General features: G+C 47.9%; 1 protein-coding gene across 2 annotated transcripts in view; it reads left to right on the top strand.

Moving 5' to 3' along the window:
* The window catches only part of KANK2 (KN motif and ankyrin repeat domains 2), a 245,163-nt gene that overhangs the window by 176,580 nt on the left and 47,548 nt on the right, over positions 1-21,035 (top strand). For both annotated transcript variants that reach the window (XM_086962090.1, XM_086962098.1), the window contains one exon: positions 8,773-8,908. In XM_086962090.1, the coding sequence (XP_086818216.1) occupies positions 8,872-8,908 (37 nt within the window). In that variant the 5' untranslated portion in view covers positions 8,773-8,871. The remainder of the gene's footprint in view (positions 1-8,772; positions 8,909-21,035) is intronic.

Here is a 21,035-nt window from a genome sequence, read left to right as displayed (position 1 = left end):
CACTTGTAAAATCTCCCTATTTAAACAAACACCAATCCCTAAAATTCTCTTCTAAAGACATCACAGTTCGTACGTCTACGAGAACCATGGACCAGAGCAGCATGTATCAGAAAGATGCTACGCTCTTCACTCAAGGAAAAGGTGCAGTCTCTTTCCCTAGTTCTGCTCTCGTGCACACATAGTATGTGACTCTATACATGCTCAGAATTTTTATTGAATAATATAAATTGTCCTACAAAGTAAATTGTGTGACAAGAAAGGTCTAATACCATTGTTTTTCGTACTAATCGACACCCAGGCCCAAGGACCCTTGTTGGGTTTCCCCATTTATCATAACGGTGCGGTCATCTGCGTTAGTCCAGGTAAAGGGGTGGTGCCACACATAGGTAATGACATGTACCGTATATGTGTACCTCAGCACTCCTGCTCAGCTATAAGTTCCAGGCTCTCTATGGGCCTGTGGAAAATCAGTGGTCCCTACCTCATCGGAAGGGCGGAACAGACAGGGGTCTCCCACCCCCACGCCGGAACGAACAGCATCCCTAGGTCATCGGACTTCCTCTCTTCACCCACAGGATCCGCTAACCCACGAAGACCCGGAACCCGACAAGCCGGATACCGGAAGTGAATTCCCGACTGGTGACCCGGAACCCGACCCATCCGGAAGCGGAAGCGCGTCAACTACGCTCCACCAGGAACATAGAAAAGTCGGGAGAGCAGACAAGACCTCGTTCAGCCCAGCGGACTCGTGGCAGGAGACAGCGAACGGCGCGGAACCCCTGACGGAGAGCGGAAGGCAGGAGGAGATCGGAGAGAAGGCGGAAAGCGGAGAGGAGAACGAGGAAGAGGACCTGTGGTCGGAGGACTGGTGGCGACCTCCGGAGGTGGCTGGAGAGCGGCCGCAACTCGGATGAGAGTTGCGGCGGGGCACGTGAGTACACTCTATCCTTTCTCCGTGTCCCTTTGTAAATATACTGTAAATACCTGTAAAGCCTTGTATATAGAGCCTCACGAGCACCCTGCACTATCCCCATAGATAAACGAAGCATCACGAGCACTTTGTATATATATCCTCGCACTGACCCCGGACACCCCAGTCACTCTACCCTTCCCGCTTGCTCAGTCGACCTTATCCCCATCTGCCCTTCCCACCTCCCACACGTTTCATTTCCTGGCCCACTCACTCCCGGTGAAGGTGGAAGTACTCGGTAGTCCTCGCTGAACTGGACTAACCCCTTTTTGTACTCTCTCTCTTACATATCTCCGAGGAGACCCATCACCCGACCGTCATCTGATGACAACAGCCTACAGAGGATCCCGACCAAGACATCAACCCTACATCAGAACCCACCCGTCTCGACGCTTCCCTCCGGACTTTCTTCCCTATATCTCTGTGGAACAATACTGTGTGTGCCTTACCTCTGAATAAATCCGAAAACATAGCTCACTACATCCGGCCTCCCAGCCTGTTATTCCGGTCCGCCCAACCCACAACTCCACAGGGCCAGATTTACAAATGCTTTGCACTGCGTTTGCGTGTACTTTTGTTACTTGGGCAGTTTCACTAAGTTGCACTATGCACTGCTTTCTGTTACTTTGAGTTAGCAGGGGTTTCCAAGGGGGCTGTACATGGCCATGTTTGGAACCACCAATGGGTTTTGATGCCAATCCCGATCGCCGAACATTTGTAGACAGAGACTTGCCCTAAAATCTCAAGACACCTGCACAAGGATCAATGTTTTGATTCCTTCTCGTTTTTTTCTACCTTGCATGCATACATTACTGTAGAGCACACATACACAGCAGGAAAGGTGTTCAAGGATAGTGTTTGTACTTTTAAGGGTCCTCTTCCAGTACAATTACTATTCCTTAAAGAGGACACAGACTGTTGCACTTAGAGGCAAGGGTGTGTGTGTTGGTGCATGGCAGCCTAGGTGCGCCCGGGCAGGGAGAGAAGAAAACGCGCTATATCCTAGTAAATATTTTTTGTAAATCTGGCACTACATGCGCACCAGGGAGTGCGCTGAGACCTCATGGCGAATCTTAAGCAGAGCAGGCTGGCTTTGAGTTTCAGTGATGTCTTCTGCCACGGAAACTGATGAAACACGCTTCATTGGTCCATCCAGCAATCTATGGGGTCACACACGGTGCCTCTCGAGGACCGTTAGTTAGCGGCCACAATCAAAAGAACACATCACTGAGCCCTTAGTTGTGTGTTTTCAAAAATGTGGGGTTTTGGGGGTAAACTATATTATGTTCTAGGTTTGTGGTTTTTCACGGGCAATCTTCTTTGGGAGTTTTTTGATCGTGTTCGTTATGGAAATCTCAGTTTTCATGGTACTTCTGTGTTTAGTTGGTTTCTTTCTTGGTCAATTTAACAGTATTTATTTTCAGTGTCAAGGGGGGTGGGGGGGTGTGGTGGTGTCCTGTCATCTCATGGAACACTGTGATTTTCAGTTAGGCCTTGGCTTGGCTGATGAACTGATGGCAGCTGCTCCTGGTGATGTATGTATCTGCATAGATGTTTACCTTATACTGCTTAAATATACCTGCCAACCTGCATTGTGCCAGCGTCACTAACCAACATTCCACCAGGATGGCATTATAAAAAGAAGCCAAGCCCTTTACAGGCCTCACCTAACCAAATACATCTGCTGATGGTATAGACTCATGTGAACAGGGGGCACAATGGCCCCCCTCCCACTGGACTAAACCAAGTACTGTTTTTAGCAGGTTGGTTATATTAGAGCCATAACTGATCAAAATATGATTGGGGCAAGACAGGGCTTCGACAAATAGGACCTAATTGGTCTCTCTAAGGTGAGAGAACTTTGTTCCGGAGCGGAGGTAGTTTCCTGTGCCGATTTGTAGAAGACCTATAATTTAGCTCCTGCTGAGGCCTTCCAAGATCTACCAATATGTCATGCTCTACAGGCATCGCTACCTTGAGGAGAGGACCTCCCAGAGTCGGCACCACTAGAAATTAGATTGTTAGAGGTCCACATTACCTGCAGGGCGATCCCCCTCACATACGAAAAACTCATTATCAATTCCCCTGATACACGTCTAAACACTTCTGCACCTATGGGAATGCTGGGAAGAGAACCTGGTTGATATCCATGAGTAGGACTGGCTGGAGTCCTTAGCATCACCCAGGGAGGTGGCCATCAGGACACGTTTTCGATTGGTACAGCTCAAAATACTTCACAGGGCTTACTAGTCTTGTAACAAGATGGTAAAAATAAGCAAGAGGTCGGACTCGCTGTGTCACAGACGCGGTGATTGGGAAGGTACTTTTTATCATAGTAGCTGGGAATGCCCAAATATCCAGACCTATTGGGACTCTGTGGTGTCATGCATGAGCGAATTCTGTGGTGAGAGTCTGTTGCCCGCGACTAAATGATGTCTCCGTAATGTGTGGGAAGCCACCGACCTGGTGCGTGCGGACCAGACCTGGGAGAGCTTGGGCCTTATGACTGCTAAGCACAACATATCTCGTCTACGTGGGGCTCAGTCCTCACCAACTCTCAGGGACTGGAAGAGAGACATGGACTGGTGCACGGTGGCAGAGAAGGTAGTCTATGAGAGTAGAGCTCGTCCTCGGAAGTGGAAAGGAGTCTAGGGAAAATAATGGTTACAGTGGAGGAGTGTGGCTCACTGATTAGAGCGTGTATGAAAACAACAGGAGAAAACCCATAAACCACGTTGGGATGGGTGCAATATGTAGATAAGAACAGTTCCCAACAGGTATTATGTAGAGACAGTTTGAAAGATGTATGCAATAAGCATTACAAAGAAAGGAAGAGCCAAGGAGTCAAAAGAGTTCACAACATCAAATGATGGCCCCAGTAGAGACAAGTAATCGTTACTCGAAACACAACGGGTTGCCGGCAGTGCATTCACTGCCGGCAACCCGTTGTGACAGCAGACTCCGGTTAAGGCCCTCCTCCTTGATTCATTCAGGACCCGCCAACGCCGCTCGCTGCCCAGACGGAAAAATCATCCAGCAACCTTGAAAACTGAGTTTTAACCCAGGATTTGGACCTTGCCATCCTAGGAAAGCGACTATCACTGTTCTCATCGACAACCCCGTCCTGATGAGGATCCCGAACAACAGGGATCGAAACGCCGTCGACTAGACAGCTCGAATTTAACGACGCATTCCACATCTTGTGCTCCCATCCTAATAACTTTGTTTCGAGTAACGATTACTTGTCTCTACTGGGGCCATCATTTGATGTTGTGAATTCTGTTTTAATGCGTCGCAACTGCTGTCATTTTTTTAAAACACTTGCACACTCACATGTCACTGATTGTATATAGCACCTGCACCAAGTGTCACCGGGTTGTCACACGATCCACTCTGTACAGTGCTGCTTAACTGTATTGACCCTCAACCACTTTGGAAATAATACCACTGTCTATGAAAAACTCTTTTGACTCCTTGGCTCTTCCTTTCTTTGTAATGCTTATTGCATACATCTTTCAAACTGTCTCTACATAATACCTGTTGGGAACTGTTCTTATCTACTCACTGATTAGAGCGGCAGACCCTGATGCAGAGGTCTGGCCCGGGACCAGGGTTCAATTCCCGACGCGGCAGGGTCCTGAGCCCAAAAATGTCCATGGACTTGATAATTCTCGCCTCGGTGCCGATTCTAATCATGGGGTCCCACGCTGCAACTCTGGGCAATAGTTGCTTAATCTCCACTATGGCGGCCCACCCGCTGCGGGATGCCTGGCTTTCACCCTGGGGATGCCCAGTAGGGGTTATCTCACAGGGAAAAGCCAGGACGGGTTCCCAAGGCAAGCGCCTTGATGCCTTCGGGTGATACGTGCGCTATATAAATCGCAATACATACATTACATTACAGGGGAAGTCCTTGTACTGCCCCCACTGTTGTGCCAATGGTGTCCCTGGTTTGAGAGGGCAAGGTGCCGATTGAGCCCCGGGTCAGATGAGTATTGAGCAGCTCTCTAAGGGATTAATAATAAATGTCATAAAATGTAATTGAAATGCCTAGGTTTATTGGACGTGTACAAGAATGTGGTGCTACATTATATGATAAACTGCTTTAACCTAATAAAACAATGTTTAAAAATAGAATATGTAGTGTAAAGTTGAACATCTGTTAGATATATGTTGCAAAAAGATATTAGAAGTAGTTTAATCAAAGTCTTTTTTTTTAAAGGCACAGGAGCGTAGAATGCACAGAAACACGCAGAAAGATTATAACATTTTCTATAATTGCAGAAGGAGTGCGAAAAATAAACATGTTGCTATAAATATCTCCTTTCTGGTTGTCACTTTACAGCTAGAAAAGAAGGATAAGCCATGCTTTGTTTTGTGCTCCATGACCTGCTCTGCCTTTCTTCTCTTGTGCGCTTGCTCTAGCAGCATGTGTAAGATAAACAGGAGTAAACCCATGAACCACGTTGGGATGGGTGAGTAATGCAAAAAGAAACAATTCCCAACTGGTCTCAATAGAAGTCAATTAAATACAGTATGCAATTAGCATTACAAAAAACAGGACAGAACCAAGGAGTCTCAAAGACGTTTTTTTAGAAGAAGCTTATTATTTAGCAGGTTTTTAGGGTCTTTCACATGGCTAAATACAGTTAAACAGCACTGTGTCGAGCAAATCATGTGACAACCGAAGAGGCACTTGGTGAATGGTGATATTTACAATAAGTGAAAGTGCAAGTGCTAAAGTGAGCAGCGTGAACGACGCATAGTGACAAGAAATATGTACAGTGATGGCTCCACAGTTTTAAGTTGCAATTACTTTGAAGCAAAATTCAATAAATTGTTTGGAGCACAAAACGTAAAATGCGTCAACAAATAATGCTGCAGTGTCGACGGCGTTTCGATCCCCGTGAGTCGGGATCGTCATCAGGACAAGGTTGTCGATGAGGGCAGTGCCGCGCACGCATACACTGATTGCGTGAGACAAGTCCTCCGGTCTGGGTCTGCGGAGGGGCGGGCTGATCGTGGCTTCAGGGAGTCAGCGGCGGGGAAGCCTGTATTACTTAGGGACTGGAGCGGGCGATGAGTGCTCTCCTAGCGTGGTAGGCTCGCAATGGATGCAGGAGCGCTGAGGACTTGTCTCACGCAATCAGTGTATGCGTGCGCGGCACTGCCCTCATCGACAACCTTGTCCTGATGACGATCCCGACTCACGGGGATCGAAACGCCGTCGACACTGCAGCATTATTTGTTGACGCATTTTACGTTTTGTGCTCCAAACAATTTATTGAATTTTGCTTCAAAGTAATTGCAACTTGAAACTGTGGAGCCATCACTGTACATATTTCTTGTCACTATGCGTCGTTCACGCTGCTCACTTTAGCACTTGCACTTTCACTTATTGTAAATATCACCATTCACCAAGTGCCACTTCGGTTGTCACATGATTTGCTCGACACAGTGCTGTTTAACTGTATTTAGCCATGTGAAAGACCCTAAAAACCTGCTAAATAATAAGCTTCTTCTAAAAAAACGTCTTTGAGACTCCTTGGTTCTGTCCTGTTTTTTGTAATGCTAATTGCATTATGTATTTAATTGACTTCTATTGCTCTAGCAGCAGGCATTGTGAGGTCAGAACTCAGATTTAATAAGTTATTACAGTTGAGTTTTGCCTAATGTCTGTACAATAGGTGACTTGTTGCTTCACAAATCGCCTATTGTAAAAAAAAAAATTGCAGACAGGTTTTGAACCACGATTGCAGAATCCCGTGTATTATATCACCTATAAATGAACAGACATGTTGAAAGATTTAACAGGAGATTAGAGTAACGAACTTGCTCAACACACCAAGACCAGTCTAAAACCCTGGTTAACATTTGGAAAACAGTGAGGTAATCTAGAGTTGAGTGGATTATGGAGAAAGACTGACATATCCAGAGAATTAGAGAACGGCCCATCATTGTTTTCCCACCCATTGATAGGAATTGAGCTAAATATTAAATTGTTTCAAATAGCTGCTGATAAAGTATTGAGTGTGTAAAAAGTCTCTACGTGTATCAGAGGGATGAGAAAGGTTTGGGTAGTGTCCTTGGTGATGAGAATACTTCCGAGTGTAAGAATGAAAATAAGTACCAGAAATGTGGAGTGAATGCTAGAAACAGTGAACTCGAAAAAAACCTCTAAATTTGTCTCAAGATTGCTTCCAGTGATCTGATTTCGCAATTTTATGTTTTCATTCTTTGGACCTTAGTAGTATAAGTTTTTGTCTGGTGTACTGTCATGGTTGTTTTGTTTACTATATTTTAACACATTCAAAATGGTTGCTCTTTCCAAACCCGGTGAGATGTGTCCAGCCTTCCGCAAAGTAGAAAAGGTGCCCTGTTCACTCAAGACACATCCAAAAAAATAAAGGAACCATGGTTCCTCAGGGATCTTATACATGCGATGATACTGGTGCCTTGCGTTGGAGGCTGGATTTGGCCCCTAGACCAGTCTTCCCCCATTGGCTCTTTCCTCCTCCAGTGCTAGCATGGTTGTCCTCACACACCCGGTCATGCAGACTGCAGCGACCGCTCACCGTGCCATCAAGGAGGCCAAGAACACACACAAATGACAGGGGGACACTTCTCGATCAGGGTACCCCAGCCACCTATCCGACCAACGTTACGAATGGCAAGTGCGCGTCTACGTACTCCAAGGACCAGTGCTTTCAATGGAAACATAGAAGTGCAGGTAACCTGTAATAGGGTACCTGCTTGTTTCTGAGAAGTGCCGGCACTCTCCCTTTCAAAATAAAAAAAGTACCAGACAGTACCGGCCCATCAAATGCACTGTCCAGGACTGATTTTGTTGATTTTTATGGGCGGCCACAGTTATAGATGCCTCCAAGCTACATCAGCCCACGGATGTCTGGTTTGACTGCCCTGGAATGCATAGGCACGTCTGGCCCTCGTCTCCCATGCTGTGCACATCACCTCGCTCCAGCGCGCGCACCATACATGGGCACATAACTATCATACCTCCGTGCACATACGCTGTATTATTATTTTCTGCATGAAATGAGCGAGCCAGGGGAGCGGAACTGAGGCCAGCAACTTGGGTGGGATTTGGGCGCTCTGTGGGTATCAAGAGGAATTGTAACAAACTGAACAAGGGCACAGAGGTTTCATGCAGATGTATGTACACATATGTCATCTGTGAAGAAGGTGGTGGGGCCTTGGCAAGGTTCAGGGGCGTAGCTTGGTCAGTAACATTGGGGGTGTGAGCTTCAGATCTCGCTGACATATCTTGTTAAAATGCATGATATGAGAAGCGGTGCATCAGGGGGCTTAAGAGGCAGTGGAAAGTGAAAGGAGTGTGGATCGTTAGGGGTACCTAAAAAACAATATTTTGCACTCTATTCAACCTATTTGAAGGCCTTAAAAACAAGTCGAATGTGTGTGAGTGTTTTTGTTAGTTTGGGCATGTAAAAATTCCAGGTGAAATCCGACAGACACTTCACAGTACCCGACTGTAAGCACTTATACCCAACTATTTACTAAAAAATACATTTTTGGGGGGGTTAACACCCTCTCCCCCGAAGTTACGCCCCTGGCAAGGTTAGGTATCCATCAAATAGCTGCAACCTATGACAAGAACTTGTCATGCTCTAAACCACATGTCAAGCTCTAAACCAGAACATCGAGTAAGTATTCCATTTTCATTGCTGTTTTTGAAAAATGTTTTCAAGTATTTGTAACCCCCACCCCGACAAAAAATATGCTTCCTTGCACCTTTCTTATGACGAGCCTTCCCTTCTTTCCAGTCATTTCTACGGATGCAGAGTCGCAAGGTGCAGTGAAGTCCCTTTTGAAGGCGCTTTGGGATTCCATGAAAGGGTGAAGAAGGTGACAGAGGTGACAACATGGCGCAGGTGCTACACATGGAACCCGCCTTCCCTGGTACGACTTGATCTTAAAACACTACCCAAAAGTGATTGTATGTTTGAGCGCACCAATAGGTTCTGTATTTCAAGTTGACATGTCGTGTCAGGTAAACTTCAGGATGTTTGGTCAATTTCCTTCACATCAGCGATGGATAATCAGACTATAGGATGTAACGGAGGTAGGGTGTCCACCAAAAAGTGGTGGATGTACCATTGGCACTAAAAAATAGCAGTAATTGGATCCTCTACCTCTGTAGGTGCCCAACAGAAGCAGCTATTTCTTTAAGTCACACAGCTATACTGATAATATATGGAATCCAAATCAAGGTCGCTTTACATTTATTTTGCTGAGTAATGAGTCATATTATTAATTAATGAGATGACAAGAACCAACCCTTACAGTACTTCACTGTTAACCATTGCTTTATTTGTGGGTTGGGGCGCAGGCGGCATGCTGTGAGCCTTGTTTTTGTCATCAGACTTCCAGCATGACAGAGAAAGGATAAGGCAGAGAAAGATGGGAGAAAGTGACAAATGGAGAAAGGAGAGATTGGGATGAGACAGCAAAAGTGAGAAAAAAAGTCTAGAAGTACAGGGTGATGGAAGAAAGAGGCATGAAGTGGTTTCAAGACTAGGTAGCCTTGGTATTTGACGACTTCGACATCTAGGTAGCTCCTAAGAAAAGCTTTGCGCCTCTGCGCTTACTTTATTTTCATTAATGAAAAACTTTGTAGTAAAGGCACTTACCCTGGTGCTGCATATTGCCGACGATCTATGTGGTAAAATTGATCATAGAATTTGATTCTGTCCAACACAACACTCGCGTTTCTTCAAATTACCATTTGGTAACATCTTTCATATGGGGAATTGTTAATTACATTTGCCCATTTCAGATAAATAGGAATGTGGCCTCCATTTTTAGCTGATGGCACTTAAATTACCCTGCACATCAGTCACCACTTACTGAAAGTTAGTTGGAGCTTCTAGGAGTCCATCTGTCTCTCTGCCGTTCAGAGAAAATGGGGATCAGCATCTGCCTGAACACGGCTGTACACATGGGTGTCCCCAGAGTAGAAGAGGCAGGTCCATAGGAACTTCAACCAAGACGCCAATCTTGAGGTACAGGTCTCGTCCAACCTTGAGTTGACCCTGCATCTTCTGTTCCCCAACTGCTTGGTTCAATCGGGAAATATCACTCCTCCCAGATCAGTGTTCCGGCCATCCTCTGATGGCAAAACGATCATCACACCAGCTGATCACTGTATTCTTACTTCAGACGATGGACATGTCCTCCCCGCCTTCTGGCTCCATACTAGAGCCTTTAGTCCTACAACCATGAACATAGCACGTTACAACGCTATGTATTACATAGTGTGCTTTTACAACGTGGTCATTACAATGACAGCGTTGTTAGTGCGCAAAGCATTTACATTGCAAGTCATTAAAACGACTTGCAGTAGGGGGAGCGCTGGACTTAGGAATAGTATTTTTTACTATTCCTACTCCAGTTTGAGCAACAGTAGGGAAGGTGTTGGAATTCATTTCCAATACCTCAGCGCCCCCTACAGCAAGTTGTTGTAATGACTTGCGATGTAAATGCATTGCATAACAACAATGCAGTCATTGTAGCGACTGCGTTGTAATAGTACTGAGAAGTAATGACAGCGTTGTAAACGCTGTTTCCCTTCAGCTATTGCCTGTGGTGTATATGGCAGAAGAGCTTCATAAGGATAATGCTGTTTACACACAAGTTTCTGTCGCTTAGCATCTTGTTTCCTAAAGATTGCCACAGCCACGACATAGGGTCTACGCATCATCAGGTGCTCTGGAGAGAAGATGTGGCCATGGCGCCCGTGCCCATTAAGGGTTTTGCTAACCGTTGGCTGGTAAAAATAGATTGGTAATACTGGGCCAGCATTGCCATTACCAGGTTATGGTTCCTCTTCAGTTACCAGCTATAAGTGTGACGCCCCGGAATGAGGAATACTGACTCACCAGCATTACCAGGCTGTTTACTGCATGCGTTTCCATAATTCTGTGCCCACTTGTGCTCACATGTTGCACCTGCTAGAAAATCTGGGGTATACTACCAGATGTGATATTACCAGGTAATGTACTCCTGCCTAGTTTTACACCACCTACTGAAACGTGTAATTGTACAGACGGAGTGGTATTGCAAGAGGAAGTACCACTCCACACACCTTGTAATGAGGTCGTAAGTGTTGCCCAATCCAATGATCTGTCACATGAAACTCAGAACGGTTGTCTACATGCTCTGATCTCTAGGTCACTGCCTTAGACAACCCCATCCACTGTCCAGTCGAAGTGTATTAAGCGCAGAGTGCAGCCCAGTTCTTAAAACTCCAACATTTCATTTTTTTGTTTGTATCCTCTGAGGCGGAAGCCGGAGGACTGTGACCACAATTTGATTTTAAAAATTGTTATTCTGTGCTCTTTTGTGTGATTTTAAAACCTGGGAGCTCACCTGTTTGAAGCGCTAACCTCACGCGCTGACACAGCCCTCCTCGACCTTCCCTGAGACAGCGACCCGCGCTGATACAGGGAAACGCCCAAGGCGGCAGCCACGCCCACTGCGAGGCCACGCCCACTCTCAACCAATACAAAAACGCTGAGAACAAGCGGTTTCATTACTTTTGTTTGTATCCTCTGAGGCGGAAGCCGGAGGACTATGACCACAATTTGATTTTAAAAATTGTTATTCTGTGCTCTTTTGTGTGATTTTAAAACCTGGAAGCTCACCTGTTTGAAGCGCTGACCTCACGCGCTGACACAGCCCTCCTCAACCTTCCCTGAGACAGCGACCCGCGCTGATACAGGGAAACGCCCAAGGCGGCAGCCACGCCCACTGCGAGGCCACGCCCACTCTCAACCAATACAAAAACGCTGAGAACAAGCGGTTTCATTACTTTTGTTTGTATCCTCTGAGGCGGAAGCCGGAGGACTGTGACCACAATTTGATTTTAAAAATTGTTATTCTGTGCTCTTTTGTGTGATTTTAAAACCTGGGAGCTCACCTGTTTGAAGCGCTAACCTCACGCGCTGAGACAGCCCTCCTCGACCTTCCCTGAGACAGCGACCCGCGCGAGGCCACGCCCACTCTCAACCAATACAAAAACGCTGAGAACAAGCGGTTTCATTACTTTTGTATCCTCTGAGGCGGTAGCCAGAGGACTGTGACCACAATTTGATTTTAAAAATTGTTATTCTGTGCTCTTTTGTGTGATTTTAAAACCTGGGAGCTCACCTGTTTGAAGCGCTAACCTCACGCGCTGACACAGCCCTCCTCGACCTTCCCTGAGACAGCGACCCGCGCTGATACAGGGAAACGCCCAAGGCGGCAGCCACGCCCACTCTCAACCAATACAAAAACGCTGAGAACAAGCGGTTTCATTACTTTTGTTTGTATCCTCTGAGGCGGAAGCCGGAGGACTGTGACCACAATTTGATTTTAAAAATTGTTATTCTGTGCTCTTTTGTGTGATTTTAAAACCTGGGAGCTCACCTGTTTGAAGCGCTAACCTCACGCGCTGACACAGCCCTCCTCGAACTTCCCTGAGACAGCGACCCGCGCTGATAAAGGGAAACGCCCAAGGCGGCAGCCACGCCCACTGCGAGGCCACGCCCACTCTCAACCAATACAAAAACGCTGAGAACAAGCGGTTTCATTACTTTTGTTTGTATCCTCTGAGGCGGAAGCCGGAGGACTGTGACCACAATTTGATTTTAAAAATTGTTATTCTGTGCTCTTTTGTGTGATTTTAAAACCTGGGAGCTCACCTGTTTGAAGCGCTAACCTCACGTGCTGACACAGCCCTCCTCGACCTTCCCTGAGACAGCGACCCGCGCTGATACAGGGAAACGCCCAAGGCGGCAGCCACGCCCACTGCGAGGCCACGCCCACTCTCAACCAATACAAATGTGCCGGCCATACCAGCGCAGCGGACGAGCGCAGCGGGAGCGCCTAAGGCAAGCCCGTCTGCGCCCGTACGCGCACGACCGGGCCTAGGGCCAGACTCTATGCTGGACCCTACCGCCACAAAGGTAAGCTACTCTCGCAGAGAGCTTCTTAGCCTCAGACCCACTAAAAATAGCACTTGTCACGTAATGCACGATCCCAATGGTCCTTTTACCAGCTGTAACATCTGCAAACCAGGAAAGCTACTCCTCCCTAAACCCTCTGTTCCACCCCCTGTCCTTAAAATTTCGACACTTAATTGCAGATCGCTTCCCAAGCATGCCCTGCTCATTAATCATCTCATTGTCGATCTTAATCTGGACATACTTTTCCTTACCGAAACGTGGATCACTGAGCATTCTAACTCGGACATAGTTTTGGCTTTACCCCCGGGCTTTCTTATCATGTCCCAACCCCGCCCCTTAGGCAGAGGAGGTGGATTAGCCATCATCCACCGGGATCACTTCGCTTGTCGAACCAGCGAGATTCAGAGCCAGGAGTCAGAGAGCTGCCTCTTCACGATCCAGCTATCCCCGACTAGCTCCCTGTCAGGCCTCCTGGTGTATCGGCCCCCCGGGCATTTCGGCCCCTTCTCGGCCGCCCTTTTGGAAACCGTTTCTTCCTCGGCCCACCTGACATCTAACTTCCTAATAACAGGAGATCTAAACATACACTTCGATGACCCACTAGACACAGGAGCATCCGACCGAATTTGTGACCTGGCGGTCCATGGCCTTCTCCTTGCCAATACCGGTGCCACGCATACGAAAGGGCACCTACTTGATCCGGTGTTTTCTAACATCCCTTCTCTCCAATTCATAAATTCCCAACCACTCCCGTGGACGGACCATTTCCTGGTCACGACCCACCTACCAGGGGCATTCAGGAAACCCCAAAAACCCACTACCTACACCAGAGACAGATCGTGGGCCAGACTCTCGGTGGAGGACTGGTCCAAAGCCCTGGACTCCACGACCCCTAGTCTCATGGAGGATCCTTCCACCGCTGATAGCCAGTTCAGAGATTGGATCTCCTCCTCCCTCGACAGTATTATCCCCATAAAAAAACGTGAGAACAACAATGGGATAAAGGGCCATGCCCCATGGTACAATTCTGAACTCAGAGCTCTCCGCAAAGAGTGCAAAAAGGCTGAGAGACAGTGGAGAAAGGACTGGCTCCATAGTAATAAGGACATGTACCACAGCTCGGTAAGACGCTACAAATCTGCCCTAAAGCTAGCCAAGGCCGCATTCTATGACAATAGAATAAAAAATGCCACTAATTTGTCAAAAGAATCTTACCTTATAGTCAAAGAACTACTTAATATTCCTATGGCACCCTCTGCTCACCCCCCTCCTCCGGATAGAAGTAAGGACCTGGCCACCTATTTCGATTCCAAAATTTCGCGGATACTGGACTTCCTCCCTACCACCAGCCCTCATAATCACACGGATATAGAGGCCTGCATTAACAGCCCTCGGCTGTCCACTTTCAGAGCAGTTTCCCTTACCGAGGTTACCTCCACGCTGGCCAAAATGAAAAGCGGATCCCCCCTTGACCCGGCCCCGGTTAGATTCTTAAAAACCGTGTCTCCCAGCATAGCCCCCATCATCAGGGATCTCATTAACACCTCTCTCTCCCAAGGCACAGTGCCTCCCAACTGGAAGAATGCTGTTGTCAAGGCTCTGTTGAAAAAGCCCCAACTGAACCCGGACGACATGGCCAACTACAGACCCATATCGCTCCTCCCTTGTATCAGCAAGATGGCTGAGAAATTAGTGAATGTGCAATTATCCCAATTCCTTGAGACAAACAAACTCCTACGTCAATCCCAAACAGGATTCCGGCCCGGCCATGGCACGGACACTGCCCTCCTCTCCGTCATCGAGGAGGCAAGGTGCATCCTGGATTCAGGAGGATCAGTGGCAGTGATCCTCCTGGATCTCAGTCCCGCCTTTGATACGGTGGACCACCGTGTCCTTCTTCATCGCCTGGCCAGGGCAGGAATTGTGGAAACTGCACGCGCATGGATTGACTCCTTCTTATCCGGTCGCTCATTTCAGGTGTGGGACGGCAACTCACGTTCAGACCCACTTCCACTCACAAGTGGTGTTCCCCAGGGGTCTTCGCTTAGTCCCACCCTGTTTAATGTCTACATGGCCCCCCTTGAAGATGTCGTGACCCCTTACGGGATAAAAATAGTAAACTATGCAGACGACACTCAACTCGTCGTCTCTCTTTCCCACCTGGATAAACACCCAGACAGCCTGCTGAACTGTCTCCAGGATATTCACACCTGGATGTGCGAATCTTCCCTGAAGCTGAACGGTGCAAAAACCGAAATCATGCTCTTGGGCAATAAATGGACCTCCATCCCACCATCAGTCTGGCCGGACGCCTTTGGTGAAATCCCTACACCAAAAAAAGAAATTAAAACATTAGGAGTATGGCTGGAACCTGACCTCACCATGAAGACTCAGGCAGCCAAAACAGCTGGAACATGCTTTGGCCTCTTGCGTTCAATTCGCAAGATTCTCCCTCTCCTTCCCCCCTATCCAGGAAACTACTGGTTCAAGGGCTCATCTTAGCCCGGCTTGACTATAGCAACGCCGTCTACCTCGGCGCACCTGAATTTACCTTGGCCAAACTCCAACGGACCCAAAATGCGGCGGCGAGGCTCATTATGAACCTTCCTCCTAGAGCCTCTGCCAGGCCTGCTCTTAAGGCTCTGCACTGGCTTCCTGTTCGCCAGCGAGTAGAGTTTAAGGCCCTGTGCACCACCCATAAACTCATCAACGGTGTTGGTCCAGCCGCCCTGAAAGACATGGTCATCCCCTACAAAGCCCCCAGACTCCTTCGCTCTGACGGCGAACATCTGGCCACAGTTCCTAAGTTCAAGAAGGCTCGCAACGGTGGCCGACGCTTCTCTGTCAAAGCCTCCGCAGGATGGAACTCACTTCCTCGCAATTTGCGTCTGGAACCTTGTCACGCCCTCTTCCGAAAAAAACGAAAAACCTTCCTGTTCCCCAAATAGTTTCCCCGGTCCCCCTCTCTTGGTTTTCACAAATTTACAGCGCGGGGATGCCTACGGGTCACCAGGCGCTCTACAAATCGCAAAATAAAACTACTAACCATTCCCAACGAACTATCCCAACTTTTTAAAACTCTGAAATAATATTTCAAATGTTTTACAAACAATACCATCCTTTTTTAGATCTTGGCCTTCGAAAGACTGCGCACATGCGCAGTCAAGCTGGCGAGATTTAATGATGTAGAGTGAGTTTCACTAGCGAGGTTAAGCACCACCCCTCTTTTCCATTGGCTGGAGTCACCGTTCATGCTAAACGGTGGCCAGCCATTGGAGAAGAGGTCCTAGTGACATTCTTTTTTCTCTTTAAGCCCCATCCTTTCAGACTGGCTTACTTGACTTACTGCTGGCGTAAAAGTTTTCTTATCTTCTTTATGGGTTCCAGATGGCCCCATAAAGAAGATAAGGAACCTTTTACCACAGCAGGAAGTCGGGGCACCCAGTCTGCAAGGGACGGGGCTAAAAGAGAAATTTCTTTCATCTTAGTATGATCGCAGCACCTGCGCTTTACTTGTAAAATGTTACAAGTAAAGCGGGGGTGCCACGATTATACCAACATGAAAGAAATAGAAAAAACATCTATTTCTTTTATTTTAGTATAATCGCGGCACCCACGCTTTACTTGTAACATTTTAAAAGTAAAGCCTGGGTGCCGCGATTACACCAAAATGAAAGAAATAGATGTTTTTTCTATTTCTTTCATTTTGTTATAATCGCGGCACCTGCGCTTTACTTTTAAAATGTCCGCGGGTGCCGTGGCTACGTTCAGAGGGAGGCTGCATTGTTTACTTGAAGTGTGTGTGTTTGATCGGAGGAGGGGGGTAGGTTCAGGAGTTCATTCACAATGTTGGTGCTTGCATGGGTCCTGCCCGCCATGCTCCCACCCCCGCTTAACGCCACTTCCGCATGTATTATTGATTTAAATGAATATTACTACCTCCCATTTTAATCCTTCTCGGTTTGGGGGGGATGAAAGGCTGCCAGGGTGCAAACTTTTTCTGGCCTGCAGGTTGCTCCTTATGCCAGCAGCAGGTGCTCGCCTCGCAGAGACATCTTGCCGAATCGCAAAGAACTTGACCTAACTTTTCAGGACATGACATGCCTTTAATTATGGCACTGCATCAGGTCGCATCTCACGGTCTGTGTTCGGCGACTCTAGTAGCTTTCACTCTGCCTTTCTTTTCACGTCTCCAAGTATCTGCTCTTGCATTGCCCTCTCTTCTCCTTGCTTCTCTCGTGCTCTCTCTTCTCCTTGCTTCTCTCTTGCCCTCTTTTCTTCTTGCATCTCTCTTCTCCTTGCTTTTCTCTTCCTCCATCATTCGACCCCCTCCACATTTCTCTCACCAGTCTGTTTTTCTCGCCGGTCTTTTCCTCTCACCCTTGTCGTTCTTCCCTTTCCTCATTCATTCCATTGCCTTCCCGATGTTGCCGTCTCACTTTGCCCCTTTCTCCCTCTCCCTGCTTTGCCCTCTTCTCTTTTCTGAGCCTCGCCCTTGTTTCTCTGCTCCCTGTCTCCCTGCCTGTCACCCTCTGTAACGTGCCTCTCCCTCCTAATGCCTCACTCTTACCCTCTTCACTCCCATCTCCCCTCTACTCTCTGTCTCACCCCCCCCCCCCCCCCCCCCCACAGGCGTCCCTCGTTTTCCTCTCTCACTGCCTGTTTACTGGCTTTCACTTTCTCGGTCTCCCCCTGCCCTGCACTCTGCCTCTCCCTGACTCTTTTCTCTGTCGCTCCAAACTGTCCCCTGTGCACCTTCTGCCTCTTTCTCTCTTTCCACTCCACCTCACGTCCCTCTCTTTCTTTAAATCCAGTGTTGTCTGAGTTTCCTCCAGTCTCCCCTTTGAATTTAATGACCCATAAATGCCTACTTTCTCTGCCTTTCCTGTTCTCTCCCCTCCTCGCTGTCCTTTCTTCCTCTGCCCCCTCGTCTCTGATTCTTCCTCCCCGGCCCTCTTCACTGTTTCTCTCCCTCTTCGTGCCTCTCTGTGCCTCTCCCTCTCCGTGCCTCTCCCTCGCTGTGCCTTCCCTCTCTTTGCCTATCTCTGTCCAGGCTTTCTCCCTTGCCCCCTCTGCTTCTCCACCTGCCCCCTTCTCGTGCCCGCCTCCTCTCGCTCCGTTTTAATGGCCCGTAAAATGACCTCTTTCATTGATAATCTTTTGGCGGCGATGAGCCGGGTGGCAGTCCAGTTCCGCATTCGCCTTCCTCCCTCCCTTGGTGATGATGAGGAGGAGACCTACCTCCACCCACCCTCCCCCGCCAAAGGCCTCGTTACTGGAGCATGAAGGCGGGGCCTGGATTGAGCCCCCTTTCTCCCGGCTGTCACCTCACCTGTACCCCTCTCACCTGCAAACCCCCCCCCCCTTCACTGGCGCCGCCCCCACAGGGCCATTTTCTTTTGCCAAAAATTATCAATCCACGCAGCCAGTCACAGGCCTAAGATTTGTCGGACGACTTCGAGCAAGGAAGAGGCATATATAACTTACATATTTATTCATTCGTTCTTTCATTTGTTTATATATTTATGTACAATAAAACCATAAATGTCGCGCTGCGCTCACCAGCTATTTTTCACAAATAATTGATTAAGCCATAGACTGGTGGGCTAATGGTACAAATAACCCAGTAGTAGACTAAACCGTTTTAATCATATATTTATTTTGCATTTTTTAAAGATGAAGCCAGTGTGATATTTTTCTGGTTTAGTTGTTTGTATATATGTGTACATATATAACCTGCATACCTTGATAAAGGGGCAGAGTGCGTGCTGACCAGAGTAAGATCATAAGATGCGCAGTCGAGCTGGCTCACCTGGCAGGACCCCCTGCCGTAACTTCTCCACTAGTGAGAAGTGAGCAGTGTGAGCACGCGCACATCAATGCTCAACTATTGCCATTGTAAATGACAATGCCATTTATTTATCTGTTTTCAAAACTAACACATAAATAAAAAATGTGTCTTTTACAATGCCAATAGCTCTAACTTTTGCAAAGGCGAGACCGTTGCATTGCAAATGCTTGTTTAGATTCATAGCAAACGTTCGCAAACTATGCCAACTTTCCTAAACAACTTATTTAACAATTTTAAATATGTCTTTGAAGGAACGACTTTGCCATGCAAAGATCTTCGCTTCTTGACAACCTTTACCTTTTACAGAATTGCTGAGTTGTCAATGATGCAAACTTGCTAATGCCCCTCCCATTTTGAAGTACAAAAGGGGGTGGTTTTTTGAGAGCAGCTAAGAGCTGGGGAGCTCCGCAACTGCGCGGCTCTGCTTTTATTCGAGAGATTTGTGGTTTAAATGCCTTGAGTCAGGGGAAAAGAAGCTCCAGCAGGGCATTGAGTGAGGGTGAGGATGGGAAAAGTAGGAGGGTTGGGGTGCCACTTCTGTAGTTTACTCGGCCTTCTTTTAACACTTTTTAAAGTGGGAGAATGACATTTTGCGGCTTGTAGATTTTTTTCAGGGGGAGGGATTGGTTTACTTTTTTTAATTCAAGAAGTTCTGGCAAAGAAGGTTGGAAAGAAAAAAGTAAGCTCTGTGGGTAATAAGCAGCCCAGCAGTAATTCCTGCCTCCTGCTTCCATCTTTCACTGGCTAGCAACCCCCTGCTTTGATCTCTGCATTCCCCATTCCAAAGAAAACATGAGAAATATCCCTGGAATGTTCATAAGAGGGAAATCTTACTGGAGGGGTCAGGTGTGTTAAGGGAGTTTATTTTCTCTGATCTGAATGATTCAGGCCTATCCGGTGTCTCCGTGTGTTCCACATGGCTTCCTCAATGATGCCTGGCAGGTAGAAAAAGTCAGCAGTCGGGTGCACTGCACTGTTAGTTAAGAAGAGAGATGCAAAAAGTTAGTTTTACTTCTAATGCAACAAACTAAGATAAGGAAAGCTTGAGTTAATCACATCTCCTGGCGATCACTCAAGCCACATTCCAGTCCATCATTTTTCACCCACCCTGCAACTCTAGACAGAGACCTGCTATATGTAAATCAGTCTTGGGCCTGCTCCAGTAGGAAAACCAGCCAGAGCTGCCAGGCCAGGCCCCTCCGGTGGGTACACAAGCAACCCTGGTTTTTAGTCTATTTAGGCCTCATACGTGAGATATAGGTTGAGTCCTGTGGCTCAGTGATCATGAATCTCATGTCTGGCATACAGGGCTGTACTGGCCGTAGTGGGCCCCGGGCAATCCCCCGGTGCGCCGCACGGGTGGGGGGGCTGGTTTTGGGCCCCTGGGGGGCGTTTTTGTTTCAGGGCCCAGATACAAAATCGGCATATCCCGGCCCTGGCAAAGAGCTCGGCGGCACCCACAAATCCCAAAACCCCCCCAACCCTCCACCGACCTGTGGAGGGCGGGCCGGCCGAGCACTTTGCCAGGGCCGGTTTTGGTTCCCAGTCCGGCCCTGCTGGCATACCTGTCACACTTACATCAAAGAGATGGAAGGAATGCTTGGCTTAATCACAGCTACTGGCGATCGCTCTGGCCGCATTCCAGTCCATTGTTTTTCTTTCAGTGTGCCACTCTAGACAGAGACTTGGTCCTACTCCACAATTGGTAAAAACCACCGCAATGGAGCGCACACCGCTAGCCCCTCCTCCGGATCGCCCCTCGGGATTCTGGTACTTGTAGTTCAGTAGTGGATCACCCAGGTGGGTGCAAGTCGGTACTTGTTGGACTGATGAATCTCTAGACCCGATACATGTCCCGGGTTTTTGGGTATCGCCCGAGACATGGCTCGGGTTTCGGGATAACTTCCCTCATCAGTAGAGAAAATGGTTTAGGGGTGGAGGAGAAGGCCGCCAAACAACAGTCAATGGCCTCGATGCCCGAACCGGCACGCAGGGCAGCATCCAGGAGCCCGTCGGCTCAAAGCTCAAGGGAGCCAATTAGTAAAAACCACCGCAATGGAGCGCACACCGCTAGCCCCTCCTCCGGATCGCCCCTCGGGATTCTGGTACTTGTAGTTCAGTAGTGGATCACCCAGGTGGGTGCAAGTCGGTACTTGTTGGACTGATGAATCTCTAGACCCGATACATGTCCCGGGTTTTTGGGTATCGCCCGAGACATGGCTCGGGTTTC

The sequence above is a fragment of the Lissotriton vulgaris genome, chromosome 1_1 (assembly GCF_964263255.1).
Source record: "Lissotriton vulgaris chromosome 1_1, aLisVul1.2, whole genome shotgun sequence".
Classification (NCBI taxonomy): domain Eukaryota; kingdom Metazoa; phylum Chordata; class Amphibia; order Caudata; family Salamandridae; genus Lissotriton; species Lissotriton vulgaris.
Note: the sequence above shows the minus strand (reverse complement) of the source record. Positions and strands in the feature narration are given on the sequence as shown.